The 21760-nt window shown below is 39.7% G+C and overlaps 2 protein-coding genes across 3 annotated transcripts in view; both read left to right on the top strand.

Annotated features, from left to right (window-relative positions):
• Window positions 1-7695, top strand: part of espn (espin) — a 41802-nt gene extending 34107 nt beyond the window's left edge. Inside the window, exons 12-14 of the mRNA XM_075476425.1 lie at window positions 4247-4326; window positions 5573-5593; window positions 6633-7695. Of these exons, the coding sequence (XP_075332540.1) occupies window positions 4247-4326; window positions 5573-5593; window positions 6633-6780 (249 nt within the window). The 3' untranslated portion in view covers window positions 6781-7695. The remainder of the gene's footprint in view (window positions 1-4246; window positions 4327-5572; window positions 5594-6632) is intronic.
• Window positions 7696-10202: 2507 nt separating this feature from the next.
• Window positions 10203-21445, top strand: arhgef16 (Rho guanine nucleotide exchange factor (GEF) 16). 2 transcript variants are annotated; one of them, XM_075476423.1, is made up of 15 exons: window positions 10203-10586; window positions 11297-11945; window positions 12258-12303; window positions 13212-13375; window positions 13758-13814; window positions 15663-15823; window positions 16995-17147; window positions 17238-17367; window positions 18800-18874; window positions 18967-19059; window positions 19207-19358; window positions 20209-20394; window positions 20763-20830; window positions 21056-21157; window positions 21255-21445. In XM_075476423.1, the coding sequence occupies exons 2-15, from the start codon at window positions 11364-11366 to the stop codon at window positions 21392-21394; spliced, it is 2109 nt and encodes a 702-aa protein (XP_075332538.1). In that variant the 5' UTR covers window positions 10203-10586; window positions 11297-11363; the 3' UTR covers window positions 21395-21445. The 2 variants fall into 2 exon arrangements, with proteins under 2 accessions (XP_075332538.1, XP_075332539.1); XM_075476424.1 differs by having other exon boundaries at window positions 10205-10586; window positions 11297-11936.
• Window positions 21446-21760: the final 315 nt, after the last annotated feature.

Genomic DNA, 21760 nt, shown 5'->3' with positions numbered 1-21760 from the left:
CAATGTCAGAGAAGACCCACTTACAGACCTTGACAGCTGAAAGTGGACAACAGGCTCAGGCACTACAGGACACAACAGAAAGCTCAGGATCAGGTCCAAAGAAAGATGTTCCACCTGTTGGTGTTCAAATCATAGAGGAACCTAATGTTGATAAACCTCCACCCAGAGATGAGCCCACTGAGGACTCAATTAAAGTGATCTATGAGTTAAAAGAGTTCAGCAATGAGGAGATCATCCGATACATTGATCGAAGCTTTGCTTTTTGGAAAGAAAAAGAAGCAGAGCTTTTTGATATCTAACAGCAATGTGAATTAACAGTGAACTAAACCCACAACCAAAATAAATGGATTAGGGGCAGGGTATGGTAGGCTAACTTGCACAGTGGAACATACTGGACGAGGAAGCCAATCTGGTGTCACCTGAAGGACTTGAAAGCAGCACAGAGCTTCTTTTTAGCTGTACTAACTTTTTTTATTTCCATATGCTTTAATGGATGGAGAGAAATTGTTTTATGTAAAAAAAAAAAAAGAGAAAAAGAAAAGAACATTACTTTTAGTTTTAAATTTGAATTGTTTTTAACCAAGAGCTTTTTGGGTGACGTTTGTTTGATGCCATGATACTTTGCTTTTGGGGAAATAAGTTTTTAAAGGACAAGATTTGCCATAAAAAGTAATGTGACTTTGTGAATATTATTGGTATATAGTAGTGGATATTTCAGGCTACATTTCATGTTACGATAGTGTCAGTGATTAACCCACCATCTCCAGTGATTATCAGTTAACAGTAAAACTTCAGTTTCAGTTTTAACCTACCAACTAGACATGAACCAAGCGAAATAAAAGTTTGAGTGGTTGTGACACATTTAAGATTATGCTCATTAGACGCACTTGAAATCTTTAACATGCAATTTATTATTTAATCAAGAGACAGCATGGCAGGCGAAGAAAAGTCCAAAGCAAGTTTGAAAGACGCATCATAGCAGCAGAATTGCAAATCATCACTTCCAGTCACAACATTTAGTATTAAACTGAAAGAAAAACAGGGTGCTGAGGCTTGTGAGTTAGCTGTGAAGTGAATAGTTGAAGTGACACGGTTTGTTTCCAGGCATTTAGTTCCACAACTTAACGTGTGATCATATGAACTCAACCAAACCTGTTAGGAGGCATATCAGTTCAGATCATGGACAGTGATTATACCCCGTAAGAATGTCTTATGACCTTTTGGTCTTGCGTTTTTGTATCTTGTCTTAAAGCTGTATCTGAAATTCAAGGGATTCAGTTCACCACTTACCTGCAAAGGGTACACGTTTAGGCATTCACAAGAAATAAAGGACAGTTTAATATAGCTTAACCTCCGATTCTTGATACTCATCATTTTATGTGCAGCTTGTTGCTCACACTCGGAAACAAAGAGTTGGTTGGAAAAGTCTAAAGGCTTTTCGCTCACTCACAAATACTCTTTGTTTTTCAGTGTCTGAACTCAACAATTTATATATACAATGGTATATTTATTATATAAAATGTGTGTCTTTCAGTGCAGGTTTCAGTACAAAAATGACTGAGTATGGTTAATATTCCACTGAACTAAAAAAAAAAATTCATTTCATGAAGCATCAAAGTAACACTTTCTCATTGTTTCACTGTTTTGTTACTCTGTGCATTGCTCATGTCCATAATTGTCTATCTTTATTACTTGATTTCTACATTGTTGTCAGAAATAAAAGTTTGTTGACATTTTTCGGATTAAAGAATTTCAGCAGTCCTTTTCCACACACTAACTCTATCGATTAACATTTCAACTATCTGTGCAGAAATCGGGCCAAAATAATCTATTCTTGAAGAACTTGTGTCTTTGACTTTGAGAACGTTGACATCCACGCGGATGTGATTTTTAAAACTGATATTGACGCAGATATAAGTACAAATGAAAAGCTTTTATCAAACACACAGTTCTTGAATGTGAAATCCTCCACTGCAGCACTTGTGGCTCCGAACAACCACGCTGTTCTCATAGTGTCTATACTGTGGCATCAAGATTACCTTCAAGTAACCCTCTTAGTACCACCCGCTGTCATGCTATCCGTGGCTTACAGGAGCCATAAGGAGGTTACAGCGAATCTTCATCACCTCACAGCTCAAACGAGAGGCAGCCAGCTGGTAAACTGAGAGCCTTTTTCTCCATAGATTTCCATTCATGTGATGTTTTTTTTTTTTTGTCTTATTCATATAATATAAACAACACTGTAAAGAATGTGTAGTGTTGTTGTCAGTACTGTCATACAGTATTATGGGAGTGCTTTCCAGTGTTTCTTGCACAAAACAAAAGTGAACTCTAAATACAGACAATGAGGAACATTAATGTGCTGCAGCATAAAAAAGGTCAAGTTTATATCTTCAATTCTTTTTTACTTTATCTAAAATTGTTACGTTTAGAGAATCTGCTTCATCTATTAGTCAATATCAAGCTCAACTTGCCTTTCAACAACACTGCCCACTCTGAATTTTTTCACATAAACTTAATTATCTTGTCATCGCATTTTGAGAAGCTACTCTATTCCCCTTTTTTTTCTTCCATGGACAGTAACATATGCTTGCCAGACTTGTGCATTGCTTCCACTTTGACTAACACGGATACATCCGATTGATTGGTGCAACACGTGAGACAAACATGACCCCAGAGCCAATACGTTTAAGAGGCCCATCAGATTGGAGACTGATTGGCTTGGAGGCTTGGTTTAAAAATCTAAAAATCTGCTTAATTTGTTAAATATTAACTATTTTAATTAAAATCTGATGCGGTTTAACTGCCAATTGTATAAATGATTCTCCCAATGTTTGCCTTTCCTTATTAATTGTTTTGGAATATTGTTTCAGAGAGTTCTGTTTTAAAGCAACAAACCTGTTGCTGTTTTACTCCTCAGAAAGTAGAGATAGAAGGATAGCACCATGCTCCTCCTCTTAGAAATGAGACTCAGTGCTCTGTCTCACCACTGAACACAGCTGTAGCTTAGTGATTAATGTAAATCATGTTACTCATGTCATTTTAGTCAAATGAAGCTAACATGAGCATTGCCATGGTTATACCTGTTACTTATAAGCATTATTTAATTACAGTAAGCAGTCTTAGTGCAGTCCGCATCTGACCATTTGATTTAATCATTAACAAATTAAAAAAGAAAATATATTATTTCTATCAGATGCTATTTTTGTTTTGTTGGCTTTTTCTTTCTTTTCTTTTAATTTTTTTTTTCTTTTTTTTTTCTTGAGCTGAAATTCCCAAGGGAATCATTAAAAATTTATCGTCCGGATAATGTTACCTGGACTCTCATGTTGGCTAGTGAAATGCTTCAGTAAAAGGAACGCAAACAGATAATGTATTTCAGGCAAAGATGAGAAATCCAAGATGGCTGCCCTCTTTCTCTCCTCCTGCTCCACCTCCAATTACACACTGAAAGAGAAAAAAGGATCCGGTTACAGTGTGTGCACTCTGTAAACAAACTGAAAAACACAGATCTGCCCTTTTAAAAGCCTTTGTTTATTTCCAACAAAAAGAAAGATGAATACATATTTTGAGCTTTTGTAAACTGATACATCACTTTGAACAATTTATGATGTTGACTGTGTAGTCTCTTTAGTTTTCACGTAAAAGCTCTTTGTATTAGAATTTATGTTTGAGGATATGTACGAACAAAAAGGCTGGGCATGTCGCGTTGCAAAGGTTTATGTGGCTCTATATCCGCACAAAACACTTCAATATCACCACCGAATGTTATAGATTTAATTGTGGGTTTTTTGGGGTTTTTTTTGGAGCTGTTGACACAAATAATATTACAACTACAGTATCTGTAAGCAGGTTCAAGTTATGTTCATGACTGATTTATTTTTAATATTCAATCTGTGCTTAAAGACCCGTTTCATATTACAGCTTATTTAATGTAATCATGCAATGCTCAGTGTAGCTGTGGCTCTTACAAGACTGACAGGATTGATGACGAATGGCCCCATTGATGTTGATCATCTAGCTAAACAGTCTGTTCATGATGTTGTGCTGCAGGTGAAATATGTGGGCATAGGGCCTTAGATGCATTTTAAAATGATGCTTCTCCAGTATTTAGCGTAGTTATTGTGACCAATGAATCAAGAAGAGCCAATGATGAAATGAGGGCTTTAATCCCAGTAAAAATCTTTACTGACTGGTGTGGGTCCCCATCTCTTGTCTTTCCTTGGGCCCCTTTGTCTCCCTACAGGCTGACGAGGAGAAATCTCGCCTGGCGTCAATGCCAGCCTGGAGAAGAGACATGATGAAGAAGAAAATGGACGAGGAGAGGTGAGTAACGATGCAGTGTAGGTCTGCTCCTCCCTTGAACCACATTTCTTTTATTCCTGAGCGCGTGGGTTGAAACTCTGCTACGTTATTGCTTGTGATTGCAGGTGTTCATATAAGTTTTTGCAGTTTGCTACACTTGATCTCTGGGTCGGTTTATTTGTGAGGATTCTCTCTCATGTGCACTTGAATGTGTCTTTTTATGCAACAGCATTGAAGATCAAATTCTGCTTCCCCTAAATCTTAAATGCTGGAGGCTGTATATAATGTGGAAGTATGCCTCGTATCTCTGTACAAATCTAAAGAAACATACAGAATCGCGATGGAAGCAAACATTTTTCTGCTCCTTTTGATTAACTGGTGCTTCCTTGCAGCACGGATACACAGTGTCACTGAAGAAATACAATATAATAAAACTCTGCCAGCACCATTACACTACCAAAAAGTCCCATTTACAGTATTTCATGTAGCTTGGATCCATAGAAACAAAACAACAGCTATTTTGGATTGGGGGCTTCTCAACTGGACATCATGTTTTAGATTTGTCTGTGACAAAACATCAGTTTTAACGTAACATGATGCTTTCCTGCACAGCTTTCGTGATTCTTATAACTTTTATGTAATAAAACTAAATGTTTTTCTTGTACTGATAATCAGTGCAGCTCTGATAACATCTTTTATCAATGACAGAAAATACCTGCTTTGTTAAACGGATTCACTGCTCGACACAGAATAAGATTTCTGATCCTTGACGTAGCACAGCCCTACCAGTGTTCATGGTGTTTTCAAAGACTCACAATATCTGCCTCAAGAATACTACACTGTAATGTAATTCAAGCTAACTCTGCATGGTTTACTCTTTTTAATGTAGCCACAGACTTGCTGAGATTGTAAACTTTGGACTCCCTCAAAACAGAAGCTGTTCATTCAGCTAATGAAGGAAACTGGCTTCAACTTGTCTCCAAGTAAAAACTGGTTTATGAAATGCACATTTTCCCAACGGATAAAATGTTGTGGGTGTCAAACTTTAATAATTATCTGAAGGAACACAGGACAGTTACAATTTCAAGCAAAAGTCTTTATCTATCTTTGTGGTTTTGTGTTGTTAAACTATCCCTACTTATTGTTCAGTATATGTATATTTAAATGTAGTCGCAAGAATTATGCCATAAATGCTCTAAATTGTGGAATAACTGCTGTTGCTGTACCAGATATTTACACCTTTTCTTCTTGTGCCTTCGATCTCCTGATGTGACAGGGAACAAAAAAGGTAAGATATTTGACTTATTCCACACAGTAATGTTTATAACATGCCGGATAAATGACTAAAGAAAGAGACCAAATCAAGTCCTTACAAATTTTTTTTATGTGACTGGTGGCAATGACTGTACAATCAAGCTTTGATGATTTAGAAAATATTTACATTAAAGGGTTTTGAATATCAAATCTGCCTAAATAAATTTCAGATTTGTTTTTCACAGTTTGCTGAGAAAACCTCAGATATGTCAACAAATTGTTAGTAGAATGACTGCAAATGCACCACGGTTGACACTTCTATCAGATTCCTATCTTGAACTAGCACAACAAGACTTGATTGACTGACATTACAAGAGCAAGACATTGTCTGGGTATGTTTTTCTTTTCATACAACAACTGTTACTACATACTTGAACTTAACGTAAGTAGCTAAATAATGCTACTCATCAAGTGTAACCTCAAGGTAGCATTGGACCTTCACCCAAGAGGGTGTGATATTTGTTGGAACTTGGCCATAGTTATCTTGGTTCCACCTGCGCTTTACCTGCTATGACAAGTGACAGTTTCTTGCATTAAAAAGGTCACCAAGGAAGATTAATACAGAAACTCACTGTATTGTCCAAACGTGTGTGCAGATATCTTATTTCCCCGACTAAGAGTACACAAAATGTGTTTTTTTTTCTTGAGTCTCAGCTATGAGGCAAAAGGGACCTTCCTTTTATAACATGGCAATATTCTCACCACAAATCCATAAAGAAATGGCTATTTTAGTTGCAAGGAACATGACTGGGCTGGGCTCTGCACTCAGTCCCACCAAAACATATTTGGGATAATATGGACCTGAATGGGAGGAAATCAGTGCATTTTTTTTTGTCTAAAACCAGAGATGCTGATTTCCACACATTTTTCACAATGAGGTGTTATTATGGAAGAAAGTGAAGCTCTGGGGAATCGGATAAGAAAACTAACCTGCATGCTGAAACTTTGTGTAGGATCGCTGTATAATGCTAATTACTGTTTTGTCTTTAACCTTTCTTCGTGGATGGATACAGAAAAGCAGAACAGCAGGCCAAACAGGCGAAGGAGATGGAGGAAAAGACGGAGCAGGAGAGACTACGGACCCTGGGCTACGATGAGACCAAACTGGCCCCCTGGCAGCGGCAGATAATTCTGAAGAAAGGTGATGTAGCCAAAAAGTGAACTGGATCATCTCCCCATCCACTGCCTCGCAGTGTTCTGCATCCTCGCACACTCACCATAGCGCATCTCCCTCCCTCATCCTCTAACCCACACTGTCCATCAGACAGCGGGGAAGAGCTCGTCTCCCCTAAACTCTGTCGTGTCACTCTTCGGCCTCCAGTAACTCAGGCCCGCGCTGTGGTTTCTGCTGTCCACAGAGGCTCAGCTCGGGTGAAACAGCAGAATGATCCTCCACCTCCCACTGAAAGTCTCATAGACTCAAACTCTTGGTCTTTTAGCACAAAACTTCTGACATGCACTGACTCTTTTAAGGCGTTTGCTATGAATGCACGTCCTGAACTAAATTAGGATCACACGTAGCATCTATCTACTTTCCTGCAAATCACTAGAGGATATTTCACGTAGATTTGATAGGCTTGTGATAGATTCTAAAAGAAAAGTTGCTTGTGATCCTGTTGTTGCATTTATATCGCCCTTTGTTAACCCCACTCACCATTACGCAATGAATGAGAAGTAGTTCCAACATATGTGTCATATACAAATGGTATACTCAGCAAATGCTTGTTCCATCATACATCCTTGTATCTTAGTTGTATCACATCTTTACCATGTCTTAGTCATGATATTTTTGTATCAAGCTCATAGAAGCACTTTCTAGGCTTCATTTTACTGCCAGTTTTAATTCTAGTGAAGCAAATCATAACACACCTCCACCACTTCAGTTTCTTTAGTTAGGCATGTTTTAATTTTTCTGTGGATTTGGAATATTAATAAATATTCTATTTTTAAATGCTGCAAAGATTATGTAGCTTTGTAAATTGAATTTTATCACTGGAGAAAAAGCTCTAAAATTTCAATGCAGTTTCTCAAAATGTGACCTAAATGTTAAGCTAGGGTGATCACGAATGTGAAATGTTGTGTTGCATCATGGGGACCAAGCATGTTGTGGTGTGATATTAGGAAAAATGTAAAACGAGGAAAAGGAAAGAGGCACAAAGTTAGTCGAAAACCTGCCAGATTTCTCTGTGAGCATGGCCTTTAACAAAAACATGCACATCAGAAGAGCTGCGTCTTACACCAGCGGTTTTAATCTGAGCTCTGAAAATTGCAATAGTCGAGAAAAAGACATGAGTTTGTTCTGTGTCCCGTTCCGTCCTCTGTCCCACTAACCTGGAGGATAAATCTTTGATGAGCAGATCTGGTTACACGTTGTCAAACTCTCTCTGTCTTCCACAGGCAGGATTATAGAAATGCGCTGTTCCCCAGATGATGCCAGCTATTCTTTAGTAATGTCCACTTTCAATACTCAACTGTCTTTGGTCAAACCTTTGAACGTAAATCAGAACAAAGCTTCAAAAAAACTGTACTGTAGAATTCACATTAAACATTCAGGGATATTGCTTTTTCATAACAGAACCAACTCAAAATACCACGCTGACAATGATGCTGCGACCACTACTTCTGTGCTCCTTCCATTTCCAGGTTTACAAGTTGACGGAGAATAGGTTCAACAGTTTCGAGCTCATTATGTAAATGTGGCAAATGTGTGGTGAATATTCAGAGATGGATTTGAAATTTTCCAGTGCATGAATCGGTGCATTGACATTTACGAGTAAACCTTATACTCATGCTCTCTTTGCAATCGTGACCCATTGGTCCTTCCACACTGTGGAAAATATTCTGTTTACTTCCTGTAATGCTGGATGTACATTTTAACAGATATAAGATATCAAGCACACACATCGAGTCTCCGTGAATAATATGGGCCTGGTTGATCATTTGGAAATATTCAGATTTACTTTCCATCGGATGCCATAAGATATTAAAACTGAAAATGATGTAAATGTCATTGCCATTTAATTACATATATATATACACACACACACACACACACATATATATATATATATATATATATATATATATATATATATATATATATATATATATATATATATATATATATATATATGGAGAGAGAGAGGGAGATACTCTAGATACCCTCAAAATTTTGTCATTTCATAATTTCCATGTTACATTTTGTGTCTCAGCCTTGCTTGGGTAGAACGTTGGCTTAATCCTGTATAATTATATTTTCAGACTGTTGAAAATGAGAAGAATAAATCTTTGATCACCAAAAGATGTTTGTTTTGTGTTTGTTCTGAGTTTGTCTTCAGCCTCAATGAAAAATATTAAGACTGAGTTGTGGAGGCATTTTTTAAGCTTTGGAATACAGTGCCGATACCAATATTTTAACTGAATCATTTTGTTGTTGTTCATGAAATATTGCGCAAAACTTTATTTTAGGCCATTTAATGACCATTTAACTTGTGCTCTGATGTGTTTTTCTGTCCCGTTAAAGTGAATTTGTATTCAATGTTTCTGCGCCATCTGTTCAGGTGACAAAAAAGAAAAAAAAAAGAAACCTTCGCTCAGTCATCCAAAAACTTCCAAATACAAATTCTAATACTGCCCTTTGTCACATACACAAATGTGCTCATATATATATGCTAATGAAAAAAATAACTTGAGGTGCTTTACAAAGTGATGTATTGTTTGGTCATTTCAAACTAACATGGACAAAGCAGCTTATTTTGACCACAAGAATAACATTTTTGTTTTCCTTTTTTTTTGTTTTCCTTTTCTATCTTTAGCCACTGTTTCATTTAGCTTCATATTATTTCCAAAAAATGTTCAGCATTATTTTTTTGTTATTTATTCATTCTTTAAATATGTGACTGACATTTAATTTTCCTTCTTTTTTGTCTAGATTCATATTTAAGTTTTTTTTTTTTTTTTTTTTAAAGCAATAGCATCAATGTTGGCTGCATATTTGAGAAAAAAAGGGAAAAATCCTCAGTTTGAGTTGATTGGGAGTGCCTGTATTTGACAAAAGAAAACACCTGATGTGCTTTCTCCTTGAAGTTTGTCTTTGCAAGTAACAACATAGGTTTTCAACATTGACATTTCCACGTCAAAAAGATTCACCTTTAAAAAATATATATCGAACATTTTGGAAGAAAACTCGTGTCAGCTAACAGGAAAATCCATTCAGGGATTACAACAAAAATGTGTACAATGACAAAAGAGCCTTCAACGCTGTTAAAGTAAAAATACTAAATAAAAATAACTACAAAACTGCATTCAAAAAGTGCGAGACACTAAAATATTCCCGCACAACAATTTGTTTCTATTCTAACTGCATTATTTTCTCAAATAGATCTACATGAGAAAATGTAGATTGTTTCCTGTTTGGATTTGAGCCTGGTCAGTGGAGGGTGTAGTGTCGCATATTGACCACCAGGGCGTGCCAGATAGCCGTTTTACCAGCCAGGTGAGATATCCACAAACAAATTATTAAAAACATACTACTGTCCAAGTCAAGTTGACAAATGACGAAGAGTTACCCGCGTGTATTTGCAAAAACTCTGCAACTGGACTAAATTCAAACTCTACCTGATCCTTAAAATGCAACAGTTGTAACCTGGTTGGGTTTTTAAGCGTCCACGGACTACAACATCACAGGGAGGGTCGTCGAGCATCGAGTGTGTAGCTGTTTATTTGAGCGAAGGTGCTTTCTGTGGGCCTGCTTTTATCTAAACTGTCAATTTATGCGTGTTTGAGTGGCGCTCACCTGTAGTGACGTAAGCAGCTCGGCTTAATGAGGAAGAAGTGGGCAGACTGCAGCGGAGGACTGTAGCCGCCGCTGCTGCTGCTGCACTTTTCCACTCATCTGACCACAGCTCTACCAGAACCGCCGACTGACCAGAGAAAGACGGCTGGTATTGAAAGCGCAGCTCTCTCAGGTAAGATTGATGGGCTCCGTGTTTGAGTCGAGTATCAGCTCGCAGTTATGGACCATGGGAATGTGAGGCAGACATTTTTCCCCCACCCTAATCCGTCTTTCAAGCGGCAGAGTTACTGTAAACTCAAGACTGCGACTGGACAGACAAGATGGTCAATTCAAGCTGTTCATTTACTAAAGGCACAGAACAGTAGGCTACGCTTAAAACTGCTAATTTCATGTTGTCCGTCCTGAGTGTCATTTTCAGACCGTAATAACATGTTTAGAGCTGCGCTGCAGACATGATAATGTAGTTATCAGCCCCTGAGACAGCAGGGCAGGAGCACTTATCAGACATGAGTATGAGTTTGTTTTATTGTAGTTTCTGTGGCGCACAGATTTGCTAGAGCAAGTTTCTTTGAGTGTTTTTGTGTGGGCAAATGCAGGTTGGAGTGAGCAATGGCTCATGGGTTAAGTCCCCTGGAAATGAGTTTGTTGTCTGACACAACTGGCTGCTCCATTCCACTGAAAGCCCCTTCACTGTGGGATGGGAGTTTGGTCACAGTTGGGATGTGATTTGAGAACTCCACTGAGGGGGCCTGGAGGTATTTCTGGGCCAGATTATTCGCCTCTCCGTTTTTCCATGCCCACATTTAAGGTTTTAGTTCACACACTTTTCCTGGACTTGATATGCATGTAATGGCTGTTTTTCTTTTTCTCCCTCCTCTTCAGTTTCCTCCAGTGTATTAGGTGCTGAAGAGCTCAGGAGACGGGGACAACGCCACAGCAGGAGGACACCATGTCACAAAGGGAATCGGACAGCTGTATGGCTGACCAGGCTCCTCCACTTCTGGAAAACCACTTTTCCACAGAACTGCATATATATGAGCCAGGTGATAAAGACTGCCCATCAGAAAGCTCCCCCACACCCCAGAAGAATACATCCACACCCCCGGAAGATATACCAGATGGGACGGTTGTGCCCCAGCAGGTGGTTTTGAGCACAGAGAGTCGTGCAGCACTGAAGGTTGGCACCCACCAGCTCATCCCCAAGAATTTAGCTGTGTCCAGCCGACCTAAAAACCGACACCACACCACTGTGGTGACGTTCCCAGTGGGACTAGAGAACTCCAGCAGTGGGCACCACGGCCGTCACTCAGCCCAGGGGCCAGATGTGTCCTGGGAGGATTATGACAGTGATGGAGATGGCTTGTCTTTGAGGAGGAACCGCAGGAACAAGTCTTACAGAGCGGCAGTCACCAGCCTGGACATTGAAGCCTTGGCAGCAAAACAAGCGGCGCCCGCCATGCTGAAACCTGTTCATGAGAACAGAGCAAGCAGTCCGGGTCCAGCTCGCAGCCCTGGACGCAAGGTACACACAGTATGTTGAGAGGGGGGGTGGGTGAAAGAGCAGTGCTCTGCTTTTTCATGTTGCTGTTAAGCTACAGTAAACTAAACAGCATATAAGTAACAATCTAAGCTATTAGTTTCTGATTGTCTCATAATAAATGTTCATTAGAAGCTGTAATTTTCCTGCTATTAAAATCTCAATCTAGATTATTGCGAAACGTAGAAGCTAATGTTTGATTCTTTGATTTCGTATTAATTTGATTTTTGACTTGATTTCAGAATTTTCTGAATTCGCCTTTAGTCACAATGATAAACTCGAGCTGTGCTCCTGTCTCCTCTCTAGCGAACCCTGGGAAGAAAGAGGAACCAGCGTGGTTCATTCAAAAATGGTATGTTCACATCATGTGTCATTTTGTCCGCTTGGCTAAATTTGGCATTGTGACTACAAGCAGCTGGAAAAAAAACAAACAAAAAAAACACAGAGACGTTTGACACTTTTCAAATTAGATTGCAAAAGAAATTGAACATTGTAGAATTATTGTGTGATGAAATTGTTCCCAGAAAGCTGGATCTGCCATGTGGTTGGAATCATTTCCACGGCATTGTTTGGAAAAGAGTTTGAGGCAGCAGAGGAGAACCAAACAGGAAAGCAGTGGCTCAGAATGCTCCCAGCATGATTAAATGTTTGTTGAGTCCTGAAGGTTGGACACTTACCCCTGACTGTCGGACACAGCCACTTCTCCTTTATAATTTAAGCATTTTTGTTGTTATGTGGACTTCAGAAGAGTTGAGTCAAAAAGTGTCTTTTTATATAGCTGATATCTAACAACTGCTTAAAACCTACCTCCAAAACCCTCTGATCACATTCAATCCTCCGAAAGAGTTTAAGAAATTAAAAGTGCAGAGTCAGCCAAATTAAATCAGATTTTATTTTGAATATAATTAGTATAAAAGCTCTGACCTCACACATAACATAAATTCTCAAAGGAACCTGTACTAGTATGTTGACAAGTTCCAGCTCAGCTTGAGCAAATTTCTTCATTACTTTTATGAATATTCATGACAACCTTTGTCTCGTTACTTCTTACAGATTTGTGGGTGAATGAAATTTGGATTTTGTGCGCATAATCTCACTGTAAAATGAATATCTATTAAAAATCCTGGTATCTTCACCCCTTCAAAGCTCTTCATGTGGAATTTAGCTGTATGTTTTTCTGTGTGAAGCAAAAATACTTTTGGTTTGAATCTTTAGTGATGTTTTGGTTTTTTTTTTTTTTTATGTGGATGCAACCATCAGCTACACCGTGCCTCTACCAGGAGATGCGTGAGCGTGGACTTAACTCCACCAACCAGGACGAGCTGCTGGATGACTTTGTCGTGGTGGAGCCTCCTGTGGAGGACCAGGGCATTGTGGTGAAGAGCTACAGACCAGCACAGCTCACCTGGAGCCAGCTGCCGCAGGTAAGTCTTCAAATATTAAGTTTGATATAAGAGCTCTGTAAAAGTGCTTGATGATATATTTGCCATAATTAAACAAGTGCAAATGTGTGTAAATATATTTCAGTCATCACTTCCGCTGGCAGAAAACACAGTTTGCACCCTGATGAAATGTTGTTGCTTCTTCATCTTTTTATTTTCACCTCCTTTAAAAGAGTGCAGTGCTGTTTTATTTGCTCTACATACAGTATGTATGTAAAACTTATTATATATTTAGAATCAATAAGTCTGTTCTTGATATCACAGCACTGAATCGGTATGTTCCGTTTTTCGAAGCATTCTTTATGCCATACAAAGAAAGCGCTGGAGTTTTACCTTTGGTTTCTGTTCCTTTTGTCTTGCAAAGGTGAAGGACACAGATATTTTATCAAAAATCACATCTCAAGAAAGAAAGAGACAAGAGGTGAGTACTGTATGCGTTTCCAGATTTAACATTTGAAATGGGTACATAAACTTGACGCAAAGGGTGAATTCCGGCTTTTCACATTTGCGTGTCCTTATCATCTGCTTAAGACTGCAAGGGTACACGCTGACCCCCCCTCCTCTTGTTAATCACAACACATCAAGCCAGTGTTGCGCAATCAGCTGAGTGACGAGAGTGTCGTTGGGTAGAATGTCGAAAGGCCTCTAAGAAGTGTCTCTGATGTAAAACAGATGCAGAATCAGATCATGTTGGTGACAACACTAACTGATTCTGTGATCTTTCATAGAACATCACAAATTGAGACTATGGACACACTGAAACACTATCTGTGGGTGGATTTCCCCTTTGTAATGTGTCTTCGCCAGCAGTCTAAAATGTTAAATGTTGTGTCAATACCAAAGGTCCACCTTGTGTGCTCTCAGTTGCTGAATAAAGCCACACCCTGCGTGTGTAATCATGCTTTGGTTGTTCCTGAACAGGTGCTTTGCCTTTTGTATCTTTTTATCTTGGAACGAGCTGTAAGGCTGAAACAGTGCTCTCCAGACTTCTTCTTATTAAGCATTTTCTTGACGTTTTGCTGAGTGGGATTGACTTTAAATACTGTTTTGTGGCATATTTGTTTCAGCTTAGTTTGTGCACTTTGGTCCTCTCTGAGCCACTTCATCTTTATTGGAGGAAAGATTGTAGAAGGTGTGTCACCACCGCATGACAAGCAAGGGACTTCTCATACAGCCAGGCATACCTGCTGTGAAAAAGAAAAACACAAAGGAAGCTCTAATGGTATATACTCAGAGCATTTTTTGGTTGAAAAGATATCTAAAAAAAAACAAACAGCTAAATGGCAGGCTAAAAGGGAACATTTTAGTCATTCAGGCCTGAAGACTTTGATTAAACATTTAGTCCAAATTTTACGATGATAAGAAATATAGATAGAACTCGCCTAGTGTTTCACTTGCTGAGCTGAAAAGCTACCTACTTTCATATGGCAGGATTACACCATCTTCATTTTGAGGCGCATTATTTCTGTGGACTAGTTGAAGCTGTAATTGTTCAATTATGCTAAATGACATGAAATTTATTTACATTCAGATAATCACCTGCCGCCCGTTTCCTGAAACCATTTTGCTGGCAGCATACAGTCTGTATAGTTCCATATTTACATTTTAGATGAGACGATAAATCTGTTGAAATCATGACCTCTAAACAAGGACTTGGAATGAGTTTGGAAAAACATCTCCATATTGATTAATACTGGCTGTCTTTCAACTCCAGACTGAACAAGCGAAGGTGCCTTTGTGACACGATGATGTTATAACTGCATTTTTGGCAGCTGAAAGTGGGTTAAAAAAAACTCATTTTCAAATGGAAAATTGAAAATTGGAATCTCGGTGGGTGTTTTCTGGGATTTTAACATGATTTACAGACTTCAGTTTTGCATTTTACATATTTGCATTCGTTTGTGTGATATATGAATGAAGTCATAAGGGGAAAAAAACTGCTAACATTCATATTCATAGCTAAATGATGGCTACACATAGACGCAACACTGAAATCACATCTAGGGCTCACTTAGTATGTATATAAAGAGCGGCGTAGGAGGAGGTGCTCAATGTATCATGAGAAAAGCCTCTTTAGCCTCGGCCTACGGCAGCCTAACTAAAGGAATTATTTAGGGTATCAAAGGATAGTTTTAAGCCTAATCCCAAAGAAGATGCCTGAAGTTTTTAGGGTTTTATTTACTTAACAGAATCATACTGTGTGTTTTTAGCACGTTTCACATGAGAGTTGCGGCGTCGCACTCATTTGACTGTGGTGATTATTTGACAGGCCATTTTTGAGATCATCACCTCAGAGCATTCGTACCTGCACAGCCTGGGCATCCTGGTACGTCACTTCAAGGACAGCGAGGCGCTGAGGAAAACAATGACAGCCACAGAGCACCACCACCTCTTCTCCAACATCTCCGTCATCCACAAAGTCAGCCAACGGTCAGCACAACAGCCTTTTGTTGGCTTTTTCTTTTGATACACTTTTGAGATAAATTGCAATGCATTTGTTTTGATAAATATGATTATTGAAATCCTAATTCTTAAAATGAGGGTATGAATGACATTTCCCCCCCCCTTTTTTTTCACATCCATGTATAATCTTTTTTTCTGGTAAAATTCCTACGTGCATGTGTGCACATGTGTGTCGAAAGCACATGAGATACCAGTTGGTTTGGTATTTTTACCACCTCCTTAAAGAGACCCAGTGATACTATCAGAGAGAGTGAGGCAAGGCAATAGACTATCCATTCACTATGAATGGATTTGTGTGTTTTCATGTTGTGCTGTAATTTTAGTTCCCACTGGGATGTGGTTTCAGGTGGGATATAGGCTGATTTGAAGTTTCAGGGAGAGTAGTTTTCTTTAGCATTTCTTTAGTCCCCTGTAGGCTCTATTAACATGTTTAGTCTTGCAGGCCAAACTGGTTCTGCTGCCTTCACTGAAGCCGCTGTGAGTGGTATTCCCGGTCCTCAAGGTGATAATGTTTTTGAGGACGGCCTCCCTGTGTTGTTTTTTTACTTTGACTTTTTTTTACATTTTGAATTAGAGTAGATCAAGTTTTACCTGCAAAGGAAGACACTTGTTTTTGATTGTGATAGAGTAGAACAGGATCAGTGAAACGAAAGGACAGTGTGTCAGGAAGCTTCTGTGTGATACATGTTACATGTGAATGTGTGTCGTGTAGTTTGTTCCGAGGTGGGGCTGTGTTTTAGGTGTCATTTTACTCTTTTTCTTTTGTTAGAAAGGGACAAGCTGAGACTCATTCATATTGTTGATGGTGCTAAAAATGGAAAAGGCTTTTACAAAGGTTTGGCAGAAGAGATCATGTGGATCTTACAGTAAAGAGAGCTTTTAACATCATTTCTGCATTTATTTATTTTATTATAAAGGTGAAAATTGTATTGTAAAAAATGGAATTGCTGTACCTCTCTCTGGGTCCAAATTACAAGGTGAAAACATCCTACATTCATTGTTCTTGTGACACAATAATACAGTGAAAGTTATAAATCACTTCAGCCCGGACACACTTCATCTTCCAAGCTGTGTGTATACTGCTGTGGTGAGGAAAAACACATTCATCAGCTGCCTTTCCCTCCTGCTCAATTTTCAGTTTTTTTGAGGATCTGGAACAACGTCACAATGTAAACCCGGTGATCTGGGACATCAGCGACATTGTTCAGAACCACGCTGCCCGCCACTTCGAGCCCTACATCGTCTACTGCTCCAACGAGACCTTCCAACAGAGGACACTGCAGACGCTGCTGTGAGTGCCAGAACAAACTAAAACAAGCCGCGGAGTGTCTACCGTGACACGGCACGATGAGCTGAACTTTTTTCTGTTCGTGTCTCCCAGGAACAATAACTCTGCTTTCAAAGAGACTTTGAAGAAAATCGAGGGGAGCAGTGATTGTGGAGGCCTGCCCATGCTGTCCTTCCTCATCCTGCCCATGCAGCGAGTAACCAGACTACCGCTGCTGCTTGATGTCAGTTTCATCTTTTCTCTCATATTTGAACAGCTCTCAAAACCTTACGCAATATATATATTATAATTGAAGCAAAATTTTTATTTCCATTGTTTTACTTTTTCAAAATAACAGAAAAGGAAAATGTCACAAAGCAAAAGTATTTAGTAATACTCCCTTTGGTAAGTATCACAGCATGTAAAGGCTGAGGAATTTTCATCTTTTCATTCAGATCTCTAAGATTTTTTAAGTTGCCTGGCATGACCGGCTCTCTGAGGGCCTCGATAAAGCCTTCAGCTTAGACCTCCTGAGGAGGCCCCCCTTTGGATTTTTTAGTAATATTTAGGATCTTTGTCCTGTTGTTGAACCCATTCTTGTTTTTTCGTGCACAGTTGAGTCTAGTTAGGGGCACTTTACACGGAAACGAAAACGGGTTAAAAACGCAAAACCTTTTTGCGGATGCACTATATCGTTTAGATGGTAACGGCGTTTTGGGGGCATGAAAACGCAAAAAAGTGAAACCGCCCTCCAGAGTGGAATTCTTGAAAACGCTCCACTGTCGCGCCACCGTGTAAAGGATGAAAAACGCAAAACTGCGTTTCTCGTCACATAGAAATGACGTGACAAGCATAATAAAGCGCCAGAAACACATCAGTAGGCTATCAACATGTCCGTCCCTGCGGACTTTCAACTCGCCTTGACGTTCAAGAGTCATTTCATCAGATAACAGCAATGATGAGCGAGAGTAGTAAAGAACAAACCAAAAATATGAACTACGTTCTCGATATTCTTGAAGTTCATAGAGAGAGCAGGCGACCTTGGTCTTGGTAGTGTTGCCACCTAGCCATCTGGCGTGTTTACTGCATCGATAAATATGAAACGTCACACACTTTTGCGTTTCCGTATTCACGCAGATTTTCACCCTAAAACGCTCGTCTAATGCAGATTTAAAAGTGAAAACGAAACGCCACTTTTGCGTTTTGGTTTCAGATCGTTTCCGTGGAAAGGTAGAGTTCAACTTGGCCATTTAACTGGTCCAAATTCCTTGTTCTAGTATGCATGCACAGGAAGTTAATGACTGAAGTTTGTCCAATGCTGCAACGCTGTGGAATGTGCAAGAAAATGGTCAAGCTTCTAACTTTCTCTGGTCAGAATAGTTAGAAACCTCTGATTTTAAGTATTCACCTTTCACATTGTCATAGTGCTACGGGTGTAGCCATATTTATTAAAACCATTTTCTTATGTCGTTTTTAAAGGGGAAATTAATGCATTATTAATACAATTTTGGGTTTAAGGAGCAAATGTATTTCTAGCTATAACTATACAGTTGAGCCCAGATGCTGAACACTATATTATTAATGAAGGAACTCAAGTTTTAGACTAACATAATGGAGGAAAGAGAATGATGTTGATTTGCCTACAGACGCAAATAATATATATATTTTATCCTCAGACTATCTGCCAGAAAACTCCAGCACACACAGCAGAGTACTTTGCTGCTGTTTGGTCTCTGAACGCCATGAGTAAGGTATGGCTGCATGGAAAACACTCAGTGGTGCCACATGTCTGTGTTCTTGTCGTGGTTCTGTTGATTGTAAGTGCCACCATTATCTTTAACAGTTGGTCACCAGCTGCAACGATGGAGCAAGGCGGATGGAGAGGACAGAGCAGATGTACACCATCCAGAAACAGATGGAGTTTGGAAAAATCAAGGTAACAGCGGAGCATGCTTCCCCACAGACACATTCAACAGAGAAGAGTTCACAGGGTTTGATTTGCTTTGTAAAATGAACATAAAGAAACTTAACTGCACAAAAGCTTTCCTTCTCATGTCCGTTTGCTAACCCTGTGTTCTCACAGCCGTTTCCGCTGGTGTCATCATCTCGATGGATGAAGAAGTGCGGTGAGCTGGCCATCTCCACCGAAGAGCTCAGCATATGGAGGGCTTTCAGCAACAGAAGCTACTACCTGTTTGTCTTCAACGATGTTGTCATCGCCACCAAGAAGAAGACGTGAGTACACACACACACACACACACACAGCTTTTACAGCGTTTACCACCGAACTAGTGCAATCAGATTTTGTCAATAAATTGTTGTGTTTTTATTGAATGGTGCAAACTAGTACTTTAGCTTCACAAAAGTGCTATAATGACTTTAAAAAAGTGAGCTGGTACCTATCGACACTTACAGGACACTTCACTGACTCAATATGAAAGCAAAAGTATCAGCAAACATTCTCCTGCAAGTCATTTCATTTCCAATTATCAATATTCGTTCTTAGTGGATCATTTTAGCTTTCCGTGTTTGTAGAGTAAAAGAAAACGACTTTAAAAACTTTAGGAATATAAATAAGAACCTGGTTGGGCGGTGGATAAAGTAGGTTAAAGAAGGTTATGAATCACAAGCGACTTCCATCAATGTTGGGGTTAGTTCTTGGTGACTCAAGGAAGCTAAATAGATCCAGCTGCTGGCAGGGAACATGAGCAAAGTGCATGAGAAAGGGACAGAGCTAGGAGAGAGGATGGATGCTGTGCGTGCATACTTCAGATTCTTCAATCTTGCATTCTGCTTGTCAGCCCGACTGAGTACAGCTATCTGTTTTGAATTAGGGAGAAAGCAAACAATGTCGGCTCAGAGGAAGGAGCTCACACTACGCTGGAGTCATTTTAATGGTACAAAAGTCAACAGCGTGACCCAGCTTTCAGGTGATACTGTATAGGATAGACTTTAAGTAGATAGTCAATATATAGTCTAGTTTGAGTGCTTCGTGTGTGAGCGTCTGACTCACATTATTTCTGATTGTCCCTGCGTGCTGCAGACAGTGGACATAGTTAACTAAACACTGGTTTGGTATATCCAGCGAGGAGAGCTTTGTGGTGTTGGACTATGCTATGCTGGAGAATGTGGAGGTGGAGGTCGGGGAGGATACAGAGGGACGGATGTCTCCACCCGCTAAGAACAGCACCGGTCACCTTTCCTTCAAACTGCGGATGAGCAAGAACAGTGAGGGGAGATCAGAACAACTCTCCCTAGTGGCTGACTCCAGGTACTGCTGCCCTAAAGTCCCATCTGTATTGAATGAACCTTCCAAGTTTACGTAATATCCCTAAAATGGGGAATGATATATCCAGAAAACATCTGGAGGTATAGCTGTTTCTAACTGATGTCTTTGTATCACACAATATATTCATACATACATAAATACAACTACAGGCTTGATCTCTGAATACTGAGCTGTGCTGAGCTGTGATTTCTTATAGTTTTCACTCATTTGTATGTCCTGAACACCACATCTGACATTTTGTGTTTGACTCCCTCTGCTGACAGTTTTAATTACACTCTGAGATGCTAACCTGTAACCCTCACACCAGAAACAGACTTTGTTTTGTAACCCCCACACTCTCTTTTTCCAAGGGTGGACCGCGCACGCTGGATAGTTGCTCTTACAGAGCACAAGCAGACGGGTGTCACTTGCACAGATGGTAAGGCGACATACTTTAATTACAGAGAGACGTTTTAAACCCATGTGTAACCAGACTTTATAAGGAGTTTATGTAACATTTAATTGGCAACCAATGACGAATCTCATCAATCATTTGCAAACTGTTGGTCACGCGAGCCTTTGAGCACCTGAGCTGAGGTCAACATACCCAGAATCAGTTTGTTTTATGAACCACATTTCAGTACATCATGTAAATGCATTTCAGGTCTACCACAGTATGAGGCCACCAAAGCCTACATGCCAAAGGAGCCAGATGAACTCGGGCTGCGACAGGCCGAGCTCGTCATCGTCCGGCAAAAAGAGGAAGGTGAGACCCAATTCCCTCCAACCAAAACCGTAACAGATCATATCCACATTCAAGCAGACGTGTTCATAAGCTCATCTAAATGGTTTGTTCTTCCTAGCGTGGTGCTATGGAGAGAGAATGCGGGATGGAGGGAGAGGCTGGTTTCCTGCCAACTGTGCCACAGAGATCACCAACCCCACTGCCATGGAGAACAACGTGCAGCGCATGAAGCGCCTGCGCAAAGAGACCAATGTTTAAACGGCTCCAAGTGGCCACTTTCATACCAGCATTTGCCAGGGTGGGCAAAATGGGGCAAAATAGAAACTAGATTAACGCTCAATGTTCAGTTTCTTTCAACTCCGCTGCCGGTGAATCACACTGAACACAGGAACGTAATTACTGTAACAATGGTCCAGAAGTCCAATACCAAAGATTTTTGTCAGCATTGGAAATCTAATCAATGGCCTTCAGTGTTTCATATTGTTCTGCCAGACTACCAAAGTTTCAATCTAAAAAACAACTGTTGGTATGTTATCATACATTAAGAGTTACTGTCCACCCCGAGTGTGCAGCCATTTTATAATCGCTGATTTGGAACAGCAGCCTTCCTCACCAAGTGTACAT

The sequence above is a fragment of the Odontesthes bonariensis genome, chromosome 10 (genome assembly GCF_027942865.1).
Source record: "Odontesthes bonariensis isolate fOdoBon6 chromosome 10, fOdoBon6.hap1, whole genome shotgun sequence".
NCBI lineage: Eukaryota > Metazoa > Chordata > Actinopteri > Atheriniformes > Atherinopsidae > Odontesthes > Odontesthes bonariensis.
This window is presented reverse-complemented; position numbering and strand designations above follow the sequence as displayed.